Source organism: Martes martes (assembly GCF_963455335.1).
Source record: "Martes martes genome assembly, chromosome: 5".
Taxonomy (NCBI): Eukaryota; Metazoa; Chordata; class Mammalia; order Carnivora; family Mustelidae; genus Martes; species Martes martes.
This window is the reverse complement of record NC_137892.1, coordinates 141,119,440-141,141,813: the sequence shown is the minus strand read 5'-3', so window position 1 is coordinate 141,141,813 and position 22,374 is coordinate 141,119,440. Positions and strand designations below refer to the sequence as shown.

Here is a 22,374-nt window from a genome sequence, read left to right as displayed (position 1 = left end):
TGCCACTCTGGTGTTTTTCCTTTCAAAGTTTGAGAAAGTCCACAGAGAAGGGCTTTTCTTCCATATGGAACACTGGCACAAATGTGTGTGCGTGCCACCACGTGTGTGTAGAGACAAGGGGTAAACCAGCATTCAAACCAGATTTTTAAACATCCTTAAAAACACATACCCAGATAATACTTTGGGAGGCAATCCACCCATTTTGATAATCCAGTCCTTTCTTAACTCCTCTTTGAAAACACCTTCTGAAGCAACAAAGGAGAGTCTCAAGATAATTGCTCTACCTCAGAGTCAAATCTCCTATTTTCATCAAAACTGACATTATGTGTGCCGTGACCCGCATTCTTCTTGCACGACTTTTGGCTACCACTCAGAGGATGACGATCTGTCACTAAAGATACTCAAAAGTACACCGCAGTTTCTGACACACATTCTGAGAAGAAACACTCCAAATCTGTGACTAACACAGGGCCAGTGGAGAACCGCCTGCTGCCTACAGCGGCTGCCTGACAGGGCGCGGAGCTGTCAGGCAACAGGGACAGAGGCCAGCAGGCCTCAGGGCGCAGTGGAGAGGGACGCCCAAATACTGTCACAAACAGCTACAATCTTCTAACCTAGATGCACAGCCCAGCGGAGATTACGAGAAATGAGACAAACATAAAAAGCGCAGATAATCAAAGGCGACCCACTTACTTAGAAGAAAAGACGGAGATGCCCAAAGAGACTCCATGCTGGGCCCAGAGTCGGTGTCAAGGAGGCCCCGGCCAGGCCCCTCGTCAGGACTCCCCCCGTGGTTCGACCTTCCTCCAGACCCCTGGAGCATCGACTCGAAACTCAACAGTCCGATGCCTGCAGGAGCAAGTACTCACTTGTACAGAGGAATGTCTGGCTCCTTTCCTTCAGTCCTGAGCGTCAAGCAACACTGCTGAAGCTGGGATTTGGGGTCATTCCAATCCTGATTCAAAATGAACTCCTGTGGCAAGTCCCCGAGAAGTATTTAGTAATGGGTTCTGGAATCGCCAAGCATGAAGTATATAAGTAATTTAAATTTTATATGAGCTTACTTTTAATCGTGGGAAGAAGCAAACATTCATGAAAGTATGAACATATTCCAAATCCTTATCAATGTACAGCGCTGCAATGAATGCTGAAAAAGAGAACATTTAAAAAATAAAACCACAATGCATTGCCATTTCCTCAAAGAGTAAGATACTAGACTTTAAATAAACATTGTAATGAGGTTTTCAACTCCCAGACCCTCTTTATTTTTTAGAATTATCCTATCCTCTTTCTTCAAACAAGAATCTCCCTTCATCACTAATATTAGAAGCAACAGTATAGATGTGTGAATAAAATGCAAAAATCAAAGAGTACAAAGACCAAACTACGTTTGTCTAAAGGCTAAATAAATAGTTAAGTGGTACACAAAATGCTATTGTACAGCAGGGAGAGAATGATATCTGGGAATACAACCATGACAACAACAAATCGAAAGAAAACCTGAAGATCAGAAACGACCATGGAATGAACATATTCTTGTGGACTGCCATTCTCCATACCAGTCTTGAGAAGACTAGCCATTTACAAGGGTCTGTGTTATATTTCACGTACAGAAATGGGACAATTTGTAAAGTCAATCTGCCCAGAGAAAAACTTAATACTAGGCTTAATGACAATATAACAATATATCAAACTTTGCATTAAGAAATGGTGACCCCAAAGATGACTTCATGAAAAGGCACTTTAACCAAGGAAACAAATGGTGACTTTTTAAAAGAAGATAATAAAAATAGCTTTCACTGAGGTAACAAAACAAAAACCCAAACAAACCTGCCAGTGAAACTGATCACTTAACTTTTTTTGTAACTTTAATCTTTAAGTAACTTTTTCTTAATTGAAAAAGAGGTCAGACTGCCCTTGTACTTTGTCAATGAGCTGGTTTTGCATGGTAGACTTTAATATTTGTATGTAATTCCAACCGTCAAAAATACCATAACGTTTTTTTAAAAAGTTCCAAAGCCCAGTGAATGGCCCACTTATTTTAAAGTAGTATCAGATACAATAAAATTATGCATATAATCCTTTAGTTAGCCATAATAGGATTATTTATAATGCTTCCAGACCATATCAGAAATTGCCAAAGATGACAATATTTGTCCATAGAGCTTTGAGCTCGTTCAAAACAACAGATAATAGTTTTGGTATTTAGTGAACAAATTATCCTTCTTTCTCCTATGCCCCTGTACAAAGGCTGCTGGGTGGCAAGAAAAGCTATGAGTCACTCTTACCAATCTTCGCATTCTGCTTCTGTTTCCCACAAAGGATGTGATGGTTAAGCATTAAGATGGGGAGGGGGGTAGAGAAGCAGGGATGGGGGGCGGGTGATACCACTGAACAGAGACTGAACATAAAATTCATTATTCACATGTCTTAATTCCAAAATATTCTCCTTCTAACGAACTTCGGAGAAAAGCATAAATAAAAATTAAAATAGAAAAGGTTTCTTTATTACAACATAATAATAATGAGAAGTAAGAGAAATGTGGGAGCATTTGATTTACATTCTGAATCTGCAGGTTAAGAGAAAACCTCTACTCTAAGACTCACATTCCAAAAGGTCTGCCAAGGTCTTGGTCCTAAGGGCCACAGGTCTCTTGGTCTTGTCATTGGTGATGGCATATTCCTGCATGCCCAGCTCCTCAGCTACCTTGGCTTGAGTTCTGTTATTCACCAAAGAGCTTCGCAACAACTGGCCAAAAGGAATTGAGGCATGTTTAGAAACCATTTCACGGGGCACCTGGGTGGCTCAGTAGGTTAAGCGTCTGCCTTTGGCTCAGGTCATGATCCCAGGGTCCTGGGATCGAGCCCTGTGTCAGGCTCCCTGGTCAGGGGAGAGCATGCTTCTCCCTCTCCTCCCCTCTTGTCCTCCCTGTCACTATCTCTGTCTCTCTCAAACAAGTAAAATCTTAAATATGCACACCACACACACAAACACACACACACACACACACACACACACACACACACACGAAAAAAGAAACCACTTCACTGCAATCTCTCTCCCACTCCAGTGTTGGGCCCAACCAGACTGAGACCACGTTACTAACTGGGACACCAAGGTGAGCAATGGTTTAAGTCCTCAACCACTATACCCAGGCTGCTGTAACAAACTCCATATGCTTCTAGCTTCTCCTTAATAATTTACTCTGCTCCTGGATTTTACCTATCCTTTAAATAGTTTATTTAGTTGTTTAATAGCAATGAGCCATGTTGGGGAGATGGTACTATACCATAATTAAAGATCATAGCTTCCACTAAATGTAATGTAACTAAGTGTAAGGAGCATTAACATTTTTAAAAATCAACTGTTCTACAGTATCATTTACAGACAATAAGACATACCCATTTCAAGTACAATTAGATGAGTTTTGACAACTTTCTACATTTTTGTCATCGCAAATAAGTTCCATGTGCCCCTCTGCAATCAATCAATCTGATGCACCATCCACAGATAAACTTGACCTGTTTTCTGTCACTGTACATTAATTTTAAAGGAGTATTTTTAACGTGTCTAAAATAAATTTCAAGTTTCACAGCACTGATGGTAATTTTGATACTCTAGGATTTGGGGAAGTAATGTTTTAGTAAGCATTACTTAAAATATTTGAATTGTTTATTTATATTTTTATTTTTTTTTATTTTAAGGACATAAACTATATATCCTGAGTCATAGTTTATCAAATTGGGACTCCATCTCTAATCAAACTGAAATGTAATTTTCACATTTCAACTTCAAGAATTCAGAACAAAAATCTCTAGCAAAAATTTCAGTCAGCAAAGAGTCCTCCAAGCACCACCGTAAGTATTAACGGTAAACAGGGCATGAAAATTATACAACAAACCCATCACAGAGGTGCCTGTCCAGCAAGCACAGTTTAGGAATTCAGCACTTGGGAACCACTCACGAGAGGCAGTGAGGACGAAGGCTAGGGGCAGCAGACAGATAATGGACCAAGCATGTTATTTTGGGGAATAACATGCCAAAAAGTAGAACTGTTCTTACAATAGTTATAACAAATTCTTGGTCTCCTACAACAATCCCTTCTTGCTAAGGAACAGCCCTGACACCAGGGCCCAGGAGCACGAAGCAGCTGTGGGCTGTGCTAGCGTTGGACCCCCTGCTGTTCCACACTGCACTTTGTTTATTAGATGCAAGTTTTATGCTCTGTGGCTCCAGTGTCAACTGAGCTTATGAAAATCAAGATTTATTCTCAATGCCTGAGATTGCATCCTTGACAATAGATAAATAAGAAACAATATGTTCTTAATTTGTCTGACAGTGATGCATGAAGCAGAAATACAACTTGATCTTCATAAGCCATGCTTGCTGTTGAGTTAAGACTATTATTCTTTGCTTGTCTCTGCTCCCATCCTCCTCCTATTTCCCCCAACTCTATCTTTTTTCTCAATATAGTGAATGTTTCATTAAAATTAATATCCACAGAGAAGCTCAAAATTAAAAAGGCCTACCGTGTAACATTAATAGAAAACCCAACCAATAGGAGCCCATCAGCCTAATATCTTGTAATTACAGAATAACTGAGCTAGAAGGGAGAGATCTTTTTTCATTTGGATTCTCCATGAAGAGGTGGGGGAGGCAGTTCTCAAAGTTGAGGCCAGTGGGGGAATAGGAGGGCTATTTTGAGTATATGGTTACGCTGAGCAAGTTGGGTTCTTTCTCAGTATTTGCTTTGGTGAGAACACAAAACTCTAATTCAGGCTGCCTATTTGGGGATTTCATGCCTCAAAATCAACAAGCTCGAAGTACACCACATGAGCCCACACAACACACCATAATACATCACAGGCTACCAGGCCCTTGCAGCTGCCTTCCAGTATCAGGGCTCCTTTGTTAGTATTACACAGTAATGGTGATGGACAGAGAAAGAGGAAAGCAATGAGAATGGAAACAAATGCTTCTGGTTTATTTAAGATACGCCCTGACGGGTCTTGAAGCCGCAGGGTGGCCGGCAGAAAGCGATCTTGAAGTTCTTGCCAAAATTCAGAGCCTGAACCAAAACTCAGTGGGGAAGAAGGAAGCTATAAACCATCCATATTTGTAGAGTCCATTTAAACTGAGAAGATGAACTGAAAAGAAGGAAGACCTGCTCTATACCTAATCAAGAGAGTCCGCATGGCAGTCCTTTAAATGACAGCTTCCTCCCTTGGCCTTTACTGAATTCTAGTTCAGAAGGCATCACGCTGTTTGCCAATAAGTGGGAACAAGAGGGGGTCACAAGGAAGAAAACCCCCTCAGAGTTATAGCAATTCAGTTAGCATCTGTGGAGCCCAATTCCGTGCCACTGTGCTGACAGTGGATAGACCCTAAGATGACAGACACCCCATGGCTGCTAATCTCCAAAGGAAGCCACACAAAGTAGCCACTGTAGGTGCCAAGACAGCACGGAGGACACGGGGCACGCAAGTGCCCCTTTCGACCCCAGCCTTCCCCAGAGGCCTCGGGGACAACCTGCCCCTTGAGGAAAAACAGTTTTTCCTGACCTGGCTGGTCCATCAGAATCATAAGGTGCTTCTGAGATACTGGAGCTCAAGCCTCTTCCAAGAACCAAGGCGTTAGTATTCCTGGGGATACAACTTGGACACATGCATTTAAAAAAAATTCATGTAGGTGGCTTCTGATGAACAGAGTCAGAAATAAGGAAAGGAAAGGAAAAAAAAAGTCTTCGAAAAGGGTGGGTGCTGTAGTCTGAATGTTTGTGTCATTTCCCCAACCCCCACCCCCACCACCCTGGCCAAATTCCTATGTTGAAGTCCTAACCCCTAAAGGTGATGGCATTAGGAGGTGGGGCCTTTGGGGAATTAGGTCATGAGGGTGGAGCCCTCAAGAACGGAACCAATGACCTTATAAGAGGCCTAAGAGAGATCTCTAGCCCCTTCCATCGTGTGAGGGTACAATGAGCAGTCTGTGACCTGGAAGAGGGCTCTCACCAGAACCCAAGCAGACTGGCACTTGATCCTGGGACTTTCAGCCTCCAGAACTGTGAGCAGTGTATTTCTACTGCTCCTAAGCCACCGAGTCTGTGGTATTTTGTTCCAGCAGCCTGAACAGACTAAGATGGTAGAAAGTGGTTTTCTAGTTAGAGGGAACAGCTTTGACAAAACAAGGGGCCCTGACACAGCAAGGTGATCACAGGGAGGCAGGAGAGAGGGTCAGGGGGTGCTGAATAGTGGAGGACAGGTCAGAGCAGAGTCGATGGGGGGGCTGATGCAGGCAAAGGCGAGGCTGGCTGGTCTCTGGGCAGAGTTCTGCAGGTCATGTAAAGAGGTCTGTACTTTCCTATAGGGGAGAAGGAACCCCAAAAAGTGTCAAGTGGGAGAAGTGGCAAGATGCCCAAGGCCCTGATGCAATGGCAGGACCGACCTGAGTGTCACACATCTCCAATTCTGACTTTGAGAATCCAGGGTGTTTTCTACTACCTAGCACAGCAGTCTCTCATGACTACACTTAAATTTTAATAGGAAAAAGGTTTATTGGTTTAAAACAGACAAAGAAACATACTGGCATTCTTCCTTTAACTTCTCCATTCACTCTTGATTCTAAAGAGGAAGCCATGGCTGCGGGACATGAGCAACCAAAGAGGGCCACCTAGTGTAAAGTAAGAAGACTGTGATTGATTATTTTAAGGGCTTCACTATAAGAGCACGGGGTGAAAGCAGAATATCATATTAAAAGTGACAGTGATGTGCCACACAGGGCTGTTACACCAAGAGTGGTAGCCAGATGGTCTCCATTTCCTATGATAACTAAAGAAAAGGAGCACAAATGTTGGCAGGTGAGTTGCAGGTCGGATACAAAGAACCCAATTATGTCAGCGACAGAGGAATTCTCAAACAGGAGGCTGTGGAATCTAGAGATCTTGTAGATGAGATCTGCGTTTGCCTAAATGATTTATGTTTAGTGCTGTCTGGAGGCAGCAGGGAGGGATTAGATCACTGGTTCTCAAACTTTTTATTTGTAATCCCTGCTTTCTCATTATACCAAATCATTCCTCTATAAACAAACACAAATTTCTGCAAGTTCATCTCACCGATGCACACACAGAAGGGCATGACACATCACGCATATTAGGGGCATGGAATTAGCAACTATTTTTAGCTCCGTAGCACAACAGTAAAAGCTAAGAGGGAGGAATGATATAGAGGGAAAAATGATATGCAGGTGTTAAAACCTGCAAGTGTGACAAGACAAAGGCATCCTGGTCTGAGCTAGTGCTCTTTGGGACTCTCTCACTACTTACCTAATCCCTATAGGGTAGGTTCTAGGTTCTACCCTAAAAATAAAATACTTCAGTCTATGAAATCAACCTCAGTCATCCTAGAACAATCATCTATACCTGATATTCCTTCCCAAGCAGGGCTTTCTGAATATCCAACTCATACAACAACATGTTTTTCCCCATCAGCATTCAAAACTTCAAATCCATGATTTCATTTGTTCAACTGTCCTATTCTCTGTAAGACAAGTGCACAAAGGAAGGGCTCAGAGCTAAATAATGCCTCCCAGTGTGAATTAATGTAGTTGTGTGTTCTTTAATTATAAAAATGAATAATTTGCCACCCCCTCATACAAATGCAGCTGTAGTAAGTAATCCTCCATAAATTTTCAATTAATTTTAATCTTAGACATTAATAAATAAGTTCGCAACCTTCTTCTTTATACATAAAACAACATGGCACTTCCCTCCAATGCCACTTCTACTTCCTTTTCCATACAACTTAGCTGCCTGTAAAACTCTTTCTTTTATTTATCAAATATGTATTGAAAGCCTACCATATGGCTGGGCACAAAGTGGTAAATAAATACACGCTCTCACAGAACTTCTAGGTTAGTGGGTCAGGCAAACCGAAAAAAGTGAGTGCCGGGAAAGAAAAGAACATGGATTTCTGACTGGGTGGGGGTATGTGGGAGGGCATGTGGAAAGTTCTCCTTGTATCCAGAAGTCAAGCCAGAACTGACGTCGAATGGAAGAGCAGGAAAGACCAGGCCGATGAGAGTAAGGGTTGGAAGCAGAAGGTTCTCCAGGAACAAGAACAGCACGTGCAGGACCTGACGGCCGGAGGGGGCTTGGAGGAACATGAAACAGGGCACTATAGAGATGCACAATGAAAAGATGAGTACATGGCATGAGGCGGGCAGGTGCACAGGCCAGACCAGGCCAGAACTTCCTTGTTCTTTAGTCACTATCCAAAGAATAAACAAAGAGGACTGGACTGGGATAGGACAATCATTTATTCAGCATATTTGTGGAGCACCGATATGCTAGGAATGCCAAGGACCCGGGGAATCAGGAATGAAGAAAACAGACAAAAACTCTTGCCCTCAAGGAATTTATACTCTAATGAGAGAAGACTAACTGTAGACAAGTAAAATACATAGTATGTGCTAAGGAGAAAATGGAAACGAGGTTCCCAGCTGGGAGAGGGGAACTGGGGACAAGGGGAAGAGGTCACAATTTAAGCAGGGTAAGTTAAATGCCTCACTGGTAAGATTTGAACCAAGACCTGAGGGAGATGAAGAATTTGGCCACAGCATGTGCAAAGGCCTGGAGGCAAAGGCTTACTTAGTGCCCTACAGGAAAGGCATAGGATCCAATGTGAAGAGTCTAGGAGGTAAAGACAGACAGCATCAGGGAGATAGGTCTTGTAGGCAACAACACTGTTACCGCTGAGACACGAAATCTTTGGAAGGTTTTTCACAAAGGAGGGCTGTAATCTGACATCCCTTTAAAAACAGTCCCTCTAGATGATGTGCTAAACAGACTGAGGGCTGGGGGGGTATTGGTATGGACCAGTTGGGACGCTATGGCTGTAATTTAGGGAAAAGATAATAGTAGCCTGGACCAGGGTAGTAACAGTGGAGCTGCTGAAAAGTAGTTATGTTCTGGACAAATTTTTAAGGCAAAATCAATAGGATATGCTAGCGACTAATGGTGTGACATGAAGAAAAGAGGAGAGTTAAGGATGACTTTGAGGTTTTCAGCCTGAGCAACCCTGAGAATAAATGAAATGATCCTTGCTGATATGGAGAACACCTAGAGAAAAGCAGGTTTTGAGGTGGATATCTGTTTTGGTTTGGCCATATTATGTCAGAGATGCCTAACAGAAATCCATATAGGGATTGCAGTATATCTTCTATCTGGGTATTCAAGTGTATCTTGAGATACAAAGACACAAGTCTGGAGTCAGGGCGAGAAGTACAGGCGGAAGACCTACATGACGAAGTGGTGTGTAGAAGTACTCAAAGCTGTGAGATCACTCCCAGAAAGGAGGTCAGGACAAAAGAGAAAATGTCTGAGAACGGGGAGTGTTCCAACACTTATGAATCGGGGAGATGAGAGGAAAAAAACCAAGTGGACTGAAAATGAATGGCAAGTAGGGTCACAGGAGCTCTGCCGTGAAAAGACACCACCGGCCGCCGAACAAAAATGCATCGTTGGATCAGGGGGTAGCGAAGAGAGGAAGACCAGTTAGGAAGCTACGATCTGGCCAACAGGCCTACAGCCTAGGCCAATGGGAGGGTCTCTGCCTGAGACAATGTCCACTGTGGGAGAGTACAGAACTGCAAAGGCCACCTTTGTACACGGTAGCATACTTCTCGGGGATATCTAACACGCCGCATTGCCTAGTGCTTGGCACAAACACAACCTTAAGATCCTATCCTGTGCAATTTAATAAACGCCACCCCTTCTAATGGAGGTTCTTTGTCAAGCATATGCCTGTAACGTTTTGCCAGCAACAAAGCCATTATGGTGGTCCAGGTGACCCAGTCTGGTTGAGAGGATTTGGGTGATGAAGATGAGGTGTTTACTCAAGAAGAAACAATGTCAGAACTTGTGAATGGTCTAGAATACAGGGCAATGGGTGGAGGGAGGAATCAAAGATAACTCCTGTATTTCTGACTTGCAGGATGGCTGCCGCTGCCGCTCAATCACTCAGGGAGCACTGGAAGAGAAGCCGGTACCAGTCTAGGTTCAGTTGTGGACGTGTGGAGACACCGAGGGGGCAGCTACCTACTAGAGCGCAGGAAGAAATGGGACTGAAGAGATCTGTTTGGACATCATTGTCTCTAGAATGAAGCTGATAGTGTGTACATGGAAAAGACCACCTAGCAGGGGCTCTCATGAAAAGAGACAAGGGCCTAGGAGGGAGCCTTTCAGACACCAGAATATCCATCAGTTGTACAGAATACAACGAGCCTGAAAAGGAAGCTGAGAAAGAGTGGCTGAAGAGGTGAGAGAAAGACCAGGAGTGCAGCATGACAGAAGGGAAAGAGGTGAAAGAAACTGACAGAAGCCAATGAAGGACAGTGTTTCAAGGAGGGAGGGAGCAACCATGCCAGGGCTGACGAAAGTTAATATCTTTTGAAGTGTGTACTCAATGGATGACAGATCATCTTTGTTTTACCAGCAGATCTGTCAGTCCTATTGATTTCTACCAAAGCTTTCTGTGAAAATAGTTAAAAATAGTTAATAAAACCATCATATCATAATTTTGTCATTTACCATCTTTCTAATAAGCTATTCAAAAATTCTCTAATTTTAAGACAACAAGGCTGATCAACACATTTTGGATAAAACTACAGCTATGGCACTGAAGCAGTTTTGGAAAGAACACACAACTAGAGTCTTTAGCATAGTCCTGGTTTTCCCTCTATCTAGCCCAAGATGGGAAGCAGTAAACTTGTTGATCTATAACATTCCACCTCCACAAAATCCCAGAGTTCACAATTAGTTTTGCAGGAATACAGGGTAAATGTGCGTATTTAGTCACACATTTTCAACAGTGGTCTCTATGTGGCCAAAAAATGAATCACTGTTTCAAGCCACATGGCTTGGTTTGACCACTTCTCAGACCAACCTGATACTCTGACAGCAATGAAGTCTACTCCCTAATGGAAGATACTTAACAAGTATTTATCAATTCCCTAATGCACAGGAAGATACTAGACGCTAGTTTCTTTTTGGTTAATACTCCTGTGTTCTTAAGATTTTGGTATTAATTCAAGAGAAAATACTTCCCTGTCCATCCAAATGTAGTCAACATTAAATGGTAATCAACTGTTAATTTTAAATTAAATTTAAAGAATAGTATTACTGATTTCCCATATAATAATACAGGGCATGGTACGAATACAATACTCATTGAGTGAGTGAATAAAAGAATCATATTTTGTTAGCCTTAGAAATTTCACTGAAAAATTATATCTCAACATAATCAAATCATCATATTCTCCTTAATTCCAATATTTGTGTCTCATGCAAACTATTTCCAGGGTTCACAGTTGCAGAGATAAGATTCAATTCTATTCAAAGTAAAACATGCATAAAAATCACAGAGATGCAAAGTATGAAAGACTTATTATTTGCTTCAAGTATAATAAAAAAGGAAGGCTATACTAACAAAAAATCTTCGAGCACACTACTATTTTTCTTGGCCCAGGAAAGTATTTGCTTTCTCAATGTCCAACTCTAGAGGGTCTTCTCAAAGGTTATTCTTGTGCCTTGAGAGATCATCACGACTGGCTTCCAGATACGCTTTGTTCACCATTCTGGCTGTATTATTGATCAGTTTCAGAGTACAAACAGTATGCAACAAATAGAAAAGCTCAATGCAGTTTTATAAAATGAAACAAAAGTGAGAGACATGGGGACTGTTTCACTTTGTTCATAAATCAAACCTTGTCTTTCTAAGTCCCTTTCAACTCTGCCCTGGATCTAGCCAAACTGACTCCCTACCGTCTCTCTATCTTCTGGTTTTTCATGTTGTGCCTTTGTTTCAGCAGGCCCAATGTGTGGCATGTCTTTGCATAGAAATTTCTTCCCATTAATTCCTAGTGGCCAAATCCTACTCACCTTTAAAGGTTCAATCATCATCATATCCACGAAGCCTTCTGGGAAATCTACAGCTAAAAGAAATCTTATCTTTTCCTAAACAGCACAGGTGCCTCAATTTACCTATGCCTCTTCGTAATATTTCACATGGTTCTCTCCTGTATTTAGTTACAATTACTTACTTATACTTTCACGTACACATGACACACACATAGTGTGTGTGCATATATACAGAGAGAGAGAGAGAGTATTTGTAGCTATGTACTTATATTTTTCATTTCTGCTAATAGTTTTTAAACTCCTTATGGATGGGTGTCAACTAATATTTGCTCTTCCCATGAAGCCTAGGCTCAATTCAATGTCTCGCACAGAGTAGGGAATCATTAAATGAAGGAGTATAAAACAAGTTCTTCTTCTATACTGCTTTGTATACAATTTGCATAATGAAATGAACAAAACCATATGTATACTGAAGTCAAGAACTAAGTAATTAATTACATAAATATATATTTGGCTACTCTCATCTTCACTCTATTAAACAGTAATCTTACTGGAGAGAATGACTTAACACAAACTCACAGTTAAGTGTCCTTCATGATGGTCTGGGAAATGAATAAATAAGTACTCAGTGGCTACCAGTTGCATTATGGAGTCACCTAGGAACTCCATCCTCTGATTGTGGCCTCTGGAAAAAACAACATCAATGGAAAGAGATCAATAAGCATTTGTATATTAAAAAAAGAAACAGAATTTTTAAAAGGCACAGTTTTAAAAGGCACTGTGTTCTCCTTGCCTTAAAGCACAAAACTAAATACAAGTCCCTAATGCCCCTCAATTGGGAGGAGACCTGAGTCAATACAGATTGAGTTTCAAAGAAGAGTACAGGGACTACTATCTAAGGATTAAATAACTGATAAATGAAGACTGGTAAATAGTGCCTGGTCAGAAGTTAAGAAGTATTAGTTGAAAAATATAGATAACAATCCCGTACAGATAACCGCCATTCAGACAAAACAAAGCAAGATGGTCCAGGAATTTTCTTTTTTTAAATCTTTACTTCTTTATTGAAATATACACTCTCTCCTTCAAAGCTGGAATACAGTTTAAGGACACTATTAAAAAAAAAAAAATCTATGACAAGAATCTTAAATCTTTGTACTCCAAAGAGAGCTGTGAATATTTGTGATTTGTGGGAGAGAAGCCAAGAACTAAACAAAAAACAACAGGCAGGTGCACCTGGGTGGCTCAGTGGGTTAAGCCTCTGCCTTCAGCTCAGGTCATGATCTCAGGATCCTGGGATCGAGCCCTTCGTCGGGCTCTCTGCTCAGCACGGAGCCTGTTTCCCCCCTCTCTGCCTACTTGTGATCTCTCTCTCTGTGTCAAATAAATAAAATCTTAAAAAAAAAAAAAACAGGCAAAGAAATAACATTTTGGTTATTTTCCTAATTATTATATTAGCTCATCTCCAAATCATTTATCTTGAGCTAGGACAGAGGGCCAACTTCAGCCCACAGTCTGTTTTTGCAAGTTTATTTGAGACAGAAACAGGCCCATTCATTTACATTTTCTCTGTGGCTGCTTTCATGCTACTAGAGCAGAGTCGAATCACTGCAACAGAGACCACATGGCCTGTAAAGCCTAAAATACTTAATATCTGTCCCTTTGCAGATAAAATTTTTACTTTCTTCATGCTTCTCTTATACTTTATGAAGAAATAAGATGCATGACAATGAAACCAGAAATACTGGATTAGAACCTATCCCCTGATCCACACCAGCATCTGGCTACTCACCCATCTCATGATGTGACTTTCCTGGAAATCTGTTTGAAATCCCAATTCCCTTGAAAGGCACACAGTAAAGGTTTGGGACTGCCTGTCTAAAGGGTCACACTGGGATACACCGTTAAATCTAACTTACAGGGTCAGATGGTTAAATCCCACAGTTCTCAACGTGAACGCTCTTGCCAGAAGTCGAACATGAGTAAAAATTACTCCAATTGCTTCTTCAAACTCAGTAAGTTTCTGTAGAACTGGAGAAGTCTCAATAAGTTGTCGATCAGTATTCGGCTCTTGTAGCTGCAGGAAAAGAAAAGTAAATAAAAATCACGTGCACTTTTTGGTTACAAGAGTAATGACCAATTCTAGGATAGTGTTTTATAAAATTCCTTCTCCCACAGCAGAAATTTCTGAAATGCCAATAAAACACGGAAGCTTCTTTCTCATCCCTTAGAATGGCAAACAAGCCTAATATTTAAAGAAGGCTCAAATAATATTTTCCAATCTTCCATCAAATTTCAAGGCCAAGTACTGTACACAGATACTTCAAAATCCCAAATATTATACTAACTCTCCAAGGAAGAGGCAAACTGAAGAACTGCTGGTGGAGAATATGTGTATCTAGTATGTAGTGGTTCCAAACTCTCACATTCATCAGAACCCTTGTAGGGCCCATTCATCCAAATGGCCGGGCCCTACCCCCCAGAGTTTCTGATTCAGTATATCTGGAGTAAGGATTCTGAAAGTGCCTATCAGGCAAATTCCCAGGAGAGGCAGATGCTGTCAGTATGGAGACCGTCCTTTGCAAACCACTGCTTTAGAGGAATATGACCTTTGTGTGTCTTCTGGGGACCAGCCTATTTTGCCAAATGAACATGATTAAAGCCAGATTCAGCTTATATTGGAGATTACTGTACCACTAGGCAGGGGCTCCACATAACAATAAGCCTTGAACAACTCAATGCAAAAGCGAGAGCATACAGCAAATATGAAAATAGTAATTAAAGTGAACATTTTCAACAATTTTGGACAATTTCACACTAATGTTTCTAAAGTTCTTTGAATTAATGATATTTATTACTATAAGCCTCAGTAGAGTTCAGCCACTAGTGGTTCTCATATATATATAATGTACATACACATACATGCACATAGGAAAATATGTATATGAGAATATATATATACATATGTATACATATATATGTCTCCAAGTAAAATAGAAATAAAAGAATATAAAGAATTTTTAAACCAACTAGGAAAAAGGGTTTCACCACATATAGATCTTTTAAATACCAAAATCTTGAGTAAAAAGTCATCACATTGTACTAAAATTTTAATTTACAATATGTTTTAAGCAATCTGAGTCAAAGCCTTCAGTTTCCAAGATCTAAATTAGGTTACAATTTAGCAATGTTAATTTAGTATTTGTTCTTTTTACTAAGCGCATACTCACTTCCACATTATTTTCTCTATAATCGCAGCCAGGGAGCTCCAGTAGAATTGATCTATTAAGCTTTGAATATCACTTTTTTGGGGGAGAAAGGGCACCACACCACAACCGTACAAGCAGCTCCTCCTGCCTTGTGAGGGAAGATGACCGCCAGTGCTTCCCCGACCCCACCCCAAAGCACAAATGCAATACATGGGTTCATTTTACTGTTTGTTCCAAAGTTTTCCAGTTCTGCCTGACACCCCAGCTTAAAGTTATAATGCCACTGAAGGGCATCAAAGGTTGATAAAAGAAGGAGGGAAAAGCGGGCAAACTAAAGTAACGTGACTACCTAGAGCTATAAAGCTCACTGCAGACAGGAAGGTCACACTTACTTGGAGTGGGTGGAGAGGATAATTGAGCCAGACTTCGCGCAGGTCCTGGAAAACAGAGTGATGCCTTTAATGCTCCAGGGAGCCATTTAACACACTTTGGAGTACTAAATAAAATGCCATTATTTGAAATAGTGAACTATTTCAGATGCTGACTCCACTTATTGCAAATTCAATAGTGCTAGCAAACTAATTTTTTTTAAGTGAATTCAACACTCAAACTGCCTGTAGTGACTCTAATTAGCCTATTAAGCTGGGGAGGAAAAGAGCCACCTCCACACCCAGAAGTCAAAGATACCTTTTAAAACTCAGTTACACATTTGCTTAACCTAATACACGGGATTAAGATGCTGTTTTAATCATATTTTTTAGTTTACCATTCCCCAGAAATGTGCATCAGCTCTGCCTTTTGTAATTAAAACTCATCTCAGATGTCTTTTATTTTAGGCACTCATTCATTAGCATTTGAGTGCTTTAAGATGGGGTGGAAAATACCCAAATCTAGCTCCTAAACTCTCAGATCTATAAGACCACACTTTTATCGCAGGTCACTACAAATGTTTCCTTGAGACATGGAAATGAGTGAATTTTATGGAGAAGCCCAGTACCTTATTTTATCCACTGAGCTAAATCTAGAGGCAGTTATAATTAGAGCTTCCTCAGGATTAAAGCATTTTTCCTTCAGTTTTAGACTCTAGGGAGCCTCTGAATGAATCTACTTTCTGGCCTTGATGTTAGGTTTTTCAAACAAATAACAAAAGATTTTTTAAAAGAGAGAAAAATATTTTTTAAAAAATTGGGGGCAGGAAGTTAGAGGAATATTTATTATCACTGTGACATACACGACAACAAAATGAAATAAAATACCGAATATTTTTGGACAACTTGCATCCCACTTAGAGGGTTTTTTTGTGGGGGCAATATTAAAAAATAAAGCTTAAATATCAAATTGTTCTTTAAAGGCACTTTAGAGAGCTTGTCTTAACCAATTCAGTAACCTTTCCCTTGAATTCTCTGTAGCATGAATTACGCTTTATGTCACTCCCTTCTTGTAACTTTCTCACGTTCTCTCGTGCTTTTTTCCTCCTCAAAGCAGTGAGCCCAGTGCTGGCACACAGAAGACGCTACTACTACTGTTGGTCATATCAATAGTTAACAATAAACAGCCATTGCTTCCAGCTAACTCCAATCTCCAAAATTCAAAATTCTCAGCAACTTGATTCCTCTTTCTCCCTTCTCCTATGTTTTTCACTCAGTGACACTGTGATTTCTCCTTAGACGTCTTACATATGTAACCATTCAACCCCTCACAACTAGATTATTTCAATTGCCTCCATTTCTCTTCATCTACCCTACTCGGAGATCAGGTTCTGCCACACCTCGGTGCCAGAGAAAATATCCTGTAAAAAATCCAGATTGGAATCCCAGCTCCAGCATTTACTAGCTCAAGGCAAAACCTCTACCTTCAGTGTGTTCTGGAAAATGTTCAGTGACTGTTGACATTTATTAATGCAACTTTTTTTCCTTATTTTATTTCTTTCATCATGATAAGTGTAACTCTTTAATCCCCATTATCTACCTGACCGATCCCTTCACCCATCAGCTTCCCTCTGGTAGCGCTCAGTTTGTTCTCTACAGTTAAGAGTCTGTTTCTTCGTTTGTCTTTTTATTTTTCTTTGTTCATTTGTTTCTTAAATCCCATGTATGACTGAGAGATTATATGGTATTTGTTTTTCTCAGACTGACATATTTTGCTTAGCCTTATCTCTCTGGTTCCATCTACGTTGTTGTAAATGACAAGATTTCGTTCTTTTTAATGGCTGAGTAATATTCCTGTGTGTGTGTGTGTGTGTGTGTGTGCACGCACGCACGCGTGTTCTTTATCCATTCATCTGTCAAAAGAAAACTGGGCTGCTTCCATGGTTTGGCTACTGTAAAGAATGCTGCAATAGACACAGGGATGCACGGGTCCTTCAGAATTAGTTTTTGTATTTTGGGGGTGAATACCCAGTTGTGTGATTACTGGATCATAGGGCAAATCTATTTTTAACTTTTTGAGGCCCCTCCATACTGTTTTTCACAGTAGCTGTGCCAGTCTGCATTCCTACCAACAGTGCACGAGGGTTCTTTTTTCTCCTCATCCTTGCCAAGTCTTGCTGTTTAGCAACACATTCTTGTTGAATACATATTATATACTAGCTTACTAAGACAAATGAGATACCACCCCTGTCCTCAAAGGAGCAAGTGGGGAAAAATGAAGGTAAGTATAATTTAATGAACTGAGAGAGGTTCTATAATAGCAATATATACTAAATGCAAGGAAAACTCTGCTTGGTGGGTGTTAGATGAAGCTTCAAAGAAGAGGTAGCTCTTCAGATGTACCCTGAAGAACACGAGGAATCTGGCAAATCGGCAGGGGGAAGGAATCAAAAGCAGAGCACCATAAATGCAGAAATAGTATGTCTCAAAGAACACAGGCATAAAAAGTTAACTCCTAATAGGCAGAACACAGAGGATGTCAGGGCCATGAAAATACTCTATGTGAGATTATAACAGATACACGGTATCATACATTTATCCAAATCCACAGAATATACAAGGTAAACTATGGACTCTGAGTGATGATATAGGCTCACTCTGATGGGTGATGTTGATAAAATGGGTGAGGCTGTGAATGTGTGGGGGCAGGAGGTATAGGAGAAATTTTTACTCTGAATATGGCTGTTAACCTAAAACTGCTCTAAAAAAATCAAGTCTTAAAAATTTTTTTAATTAAAAAAGGGAATTCCTAGAACGGCATAAAGGGGGAGTGAGAAGATGGTAGACGAAAAAATAGATAGGAGGTCAGATTATGAAAACTCCTAAATGCTCTGTTGTATAATACAGACTTTGGCAGACAGTAAAGAAATCAAAGACCATAATCAAATCCATTCATTAGGGGTGCCTGGGTGGCTCAGTTGTTAAGCATCGGCCTTCAGCTCAGGACATGATCCCAGGGTCCTGGGATTGAGCCCCGCATCGGGCTCCCTGCTTGGTGGGAAGCCTGTTTCTCCCTCTCCCATTCCCCTGCTTGTGTTCCCTCTCTGGTTATTTCTCTCTATCAAATAAATAAATAAAATCTTTCCCAAAAATCCGTATATTAAAAAGAAGACAACCTTAAATGTAGTATGAATGAGAGACTGGAGTCGTGGGGAATCACAACCAGTTCAGTATTTCATGTGAGAGATGAGGAGGGCAGAAACTAAAGCAAGAGGACGGCCAACAGTGAACCAATTCAAGAGATACTAAGGACAGAACTGACAGGAGTTTGCAACTGAATGGAGATGGGGAGAAAAAAGCTTCCGGACAAAAGAAGATCCCAAGGTTTGGGTTTAGATCATAAAAGCAGGGGAGGTGAAATAAGTTTTGGTGTTAAGGTGATGAGCTGAAATGCTAAAAATGTTGAAATGAGGTGTCTGTGGAACACCTGCGTGAAGCTGCCCAGGAGCCATCTGAAAAGACAGGTATTCCAATTTCTGGAGTGCCAGAGAAAGGCCAGGGTCAGAGATACTGGGACAGATACATAAAGACTAAAAGGGGTTGGGGAGGGAGTGGGAGAATATAAAAGATTACATAGTAATCTCTCCCTGTCTTTCTAAGAGGCCCATTGGGATGATCAAATTGCAACAATGGGATGTTGTTGCAATGGATCTGAAGATACTGGGAAACCATGAAGGGTCACACAGAGATGAAAACCTGGAACCAGGAAAAATGGTCTGGGCTGGAAGAGTGAATGAACAGCAGACCAGGCTGGGAAGGAAGAAAAACAGCCCTGCTGTGAACGGGGCTGGGGGGACGACACAGGTAAAGCTTGCTGCAAGGTTAGCAGGAAACTGTTTCCCTCAAGGTCTTACAGCAGCTGTAAAATGTCAGAACAGATCTCTTGGAGGGACTCCTGCTTTCCTGCCAGTGTTGCCCTCTGACCTGCTTTGCTATGTCTTATCCTCTAAATAAAGATTACTGGGGACACTATGCTCACCTGCCCTTAGCTCCTGACAGCTCCCAATCCCAAATTAATCCCTGGCTTCTTCTAATCCAGCCTCAGAAAAGGCAAACAACCAAGAACTGACCCCGCTTTCCTGGCCCCTCCTTAGGCTCCGCCAGCACCAGCCCAGGCCTCAGAAAGGACTCTCACCTTCCTCACTACATGGGTTCAATCAATCAAACTTTGTGGGCCTACAGATTTGTGTCAGGCTGCCTGTGACTGATTAGACTTTCACACTATCATTACTCAAAAAAAAGTTCAACGATTCACCAGTGTCTCTGACACACCACACCAAATAGATGCAAACCAATGTGGAGATGTCAAATGCGTTAGAATGTCCTAGTGTGTGTACTTGAAAACACTGAAACAGAAAGACCATATATTACTAAGCACTGTTAAGTTTCATAAGAGATACAGTAAAATGAATTCTGAATCTCAGCCGTTCCATTTGTAAGACTGTGCTCAGACTCTGCTTTTTCATTCACTCACTTATTCATTTCATTCCTTTAACAAATATTTATTAAACACTGCACTCGCCAGCATTGCACTTGCTACTGGAACTATAAGATAAGCTTGCTAAGTAGACAAGTGGGAGAAAAGCAGTTTAAAGAGAGGAAAGAATCTAAACAAAAACTGGTGCAATTAAGAACCACAGGGTATAACTGCGTATGATTTAGGAAAAGAACACAGAACGGATGAGGGGCAGGGAGGCAGGTAAGATGGGAGAAGAGGGTGGGAGTGCTTGGGAGGAAGGGGGACCAGTTTAAGGCAAGACTGGAGGAAGGAAAAAAGTAAAGAGGTTGCTGAAATTGCCAACAAAAGATAAAGGCCAGAACAAAGATATTTTAAGATTTGAGAAAAAGACTTAAAATACACGCCATCTGCTACAGATATAAATCAAGATGCACACTCATTTATATGTGTAGGACAAAATGGGGGACAGGGAACATCTGTAGATAACATTCCCCGCCGGAGAGAATTCACACACATAAAGTCATCACATATCCCTATAAAAACAAATATAAAAAAATCAAATCCTCAGATATCATCCAGGTCACATTTTTCAAAACTATTGATTCTTTTTTTTAAACTATCCTAAGTAATACAGTAATAACATCTGACAGCCACTTAAGCTAAAGGTTTCAGAAAGGCTTCAAACACTGGCTTCCTGTGTTCTTTATTGCTCCATGAGGGCTATTTCACTCAATTATAATGACATTTCAATTTGGAATACAGAGTTGCCTCTCCCTTTAAATGTTAAATTGACTTGTTTTGGTACAAAAAGCATCTAGTATGCTCTATTACATGCAGGATTAAAAAGGTAGCTATAGCAATATTAATAGCTTAATACTTTAGTAACAACAGAAACTATTTTAGAATCTATCATTTGTTCTTAAACTATAATTTGCTTAAGAAAAAAAAAGTACTTCCATACTTTTTATTCATAGCCCATAAGAAACTCCCTATGAACTGACTTTCTAAAATAAATATACATTTATCTAGTCTACATAAAGACAAATCATAAAGAGAAAAGCCAAAAGGCGATAGCTTCAAGTAAGCCTGCATGGGGTAGGTACCCAACGATTATAAAACAGAAAATCATAATTAACCTCAAGATACTTCAAAATAAAACAAAGTATTCATATGGAATTTGTAAGTGGCCACGAGGAGAGACAGAGTTTCAGGTAGAAGACAAGCCCCTCCTATAAGTGGACACAGCACTTTCCCATTTGCAACAGAGCCAAGTAAGCTATTCTGATGTACTTGAACTCTACCATCTACGGCAGATTCGGGGACTTTGTTTTTCCTACACTCTCTTGAAACATAATCACTAACTGATATAAAATCTTCTGTAATAATATATAACTGAGAAAAATCAAATGAGTCAAGATAAATACCGGATCATTAAAGAGTAAGCGTCCAAATAACTGTTTGGCTTCCTCCAAGCTTCCCTCCAAGTAAACAGCTCCTAGATAAAAGGATGGGAATGTCAAAAGGAAGGCTGCATTAATATCCAGAGAAAATTACATATCTCTATAAAAAGCAAAAGGCAAGCCAAAACCCACTTACAGAAAAAAAGTCGACAAGTCCAGAAGCAACTGTTTTTAGCCAGGATTTGTATTATAAATTAGACTGAAATATGAAAATCAATTTAGTAAAATCTAAACCCAATATTTTAAGTAAAAAGAGGTCTAATATGAGCTATCATGAGGGGTATGGGTATGAACTTACTCAGGGAACTATGCACAAACCCTGGCTTTATGAGCATGTTAGGTTTTATTTTGCTTTCTATTTATAGTTTATGCTTCACACCGTAAAAAAAAAAAAATCTGATAAAATCTGAGTTCAGATCAATGAAGCCTTCTACAAATAAGAATCAGGACAACCTTTTCCTTTAATTTGAAATAACTATTTAACATTTAAATTGGGTATCAAATCAAATGACATTTTAATTGGGTATCAACTCCAGAGTAAGGCTGTCATATAGTTTTGAAATCATATTTTTATATCTGTCTTCAGAAAGGAATTTTTCAATGTAAAATATTAAGACACTTCACCGGGGTTTTTGATGAATAAATACATTTATTATTTATCAGTAGCTGTAGTTATAATAAAAATAATGATGGGCGCCTGGGCGGCTCAGTGGGTTAGGCCTCTGCCTTCGGCTCAGGTCATGACCTCAAAGTCCTGGGATCGAGCCCCACATTGGGCTCTCTGCTCAGCGGGGTGCCTCCTTCCCCCTCTCGCTCTGCCTGCCTCTCTGCCTACTTGTGATCTCTCTGTCAAATAAATAAAATCTTAAAAAAAATAATAATGCTAATAGTAATGATGATGATGAT

The 22,374-nt window shown here is 40.4% G+C and overlaps 1 protein-coding gene across 2 annotated transcripts in view; it reads right to left on the bottom strand.

Moving 5' to 3' along the window:
* The window catches only part of DROSHA (drosha ribonuclease III), a 124,531-nt gene that overhangs the window by 6,608 nt on the left and 95,549 nt on the right, over nt 1–22,374 (bottom strand). For both annotated transcript variants that reach the window (XM_080803585.1, XM_080803586.1), the window contains 7 exons: nt 21,433–21,503; nt 15,514–15,558; nt 13,832–13,989; nt 12,492–12,597; nt 2,608–2,749; nt 1,065–1,147; nt 870–973 (listed from right to left, as the gene is read on the bottom strand). In XM_080803585.1, coding sequence (XP_080659711.1) covers nt 870–973; nt 1,065–1,147; nt 2,608–2,749; nt 12,492–12,597; nt 13,832–13,989; nt 15,514–15,558; nt 21,433–21,503 — 709 coding nt within the window. The remainder of the gene's footprint in view (nt 1–869; nt 974–1,064; nt 1,148–2,607; nt 2,750–12,491; nt 12,598–13,831; nt 13,990–15,513; nt 15,559–21,432; nt 21,504–22,374) is intronic.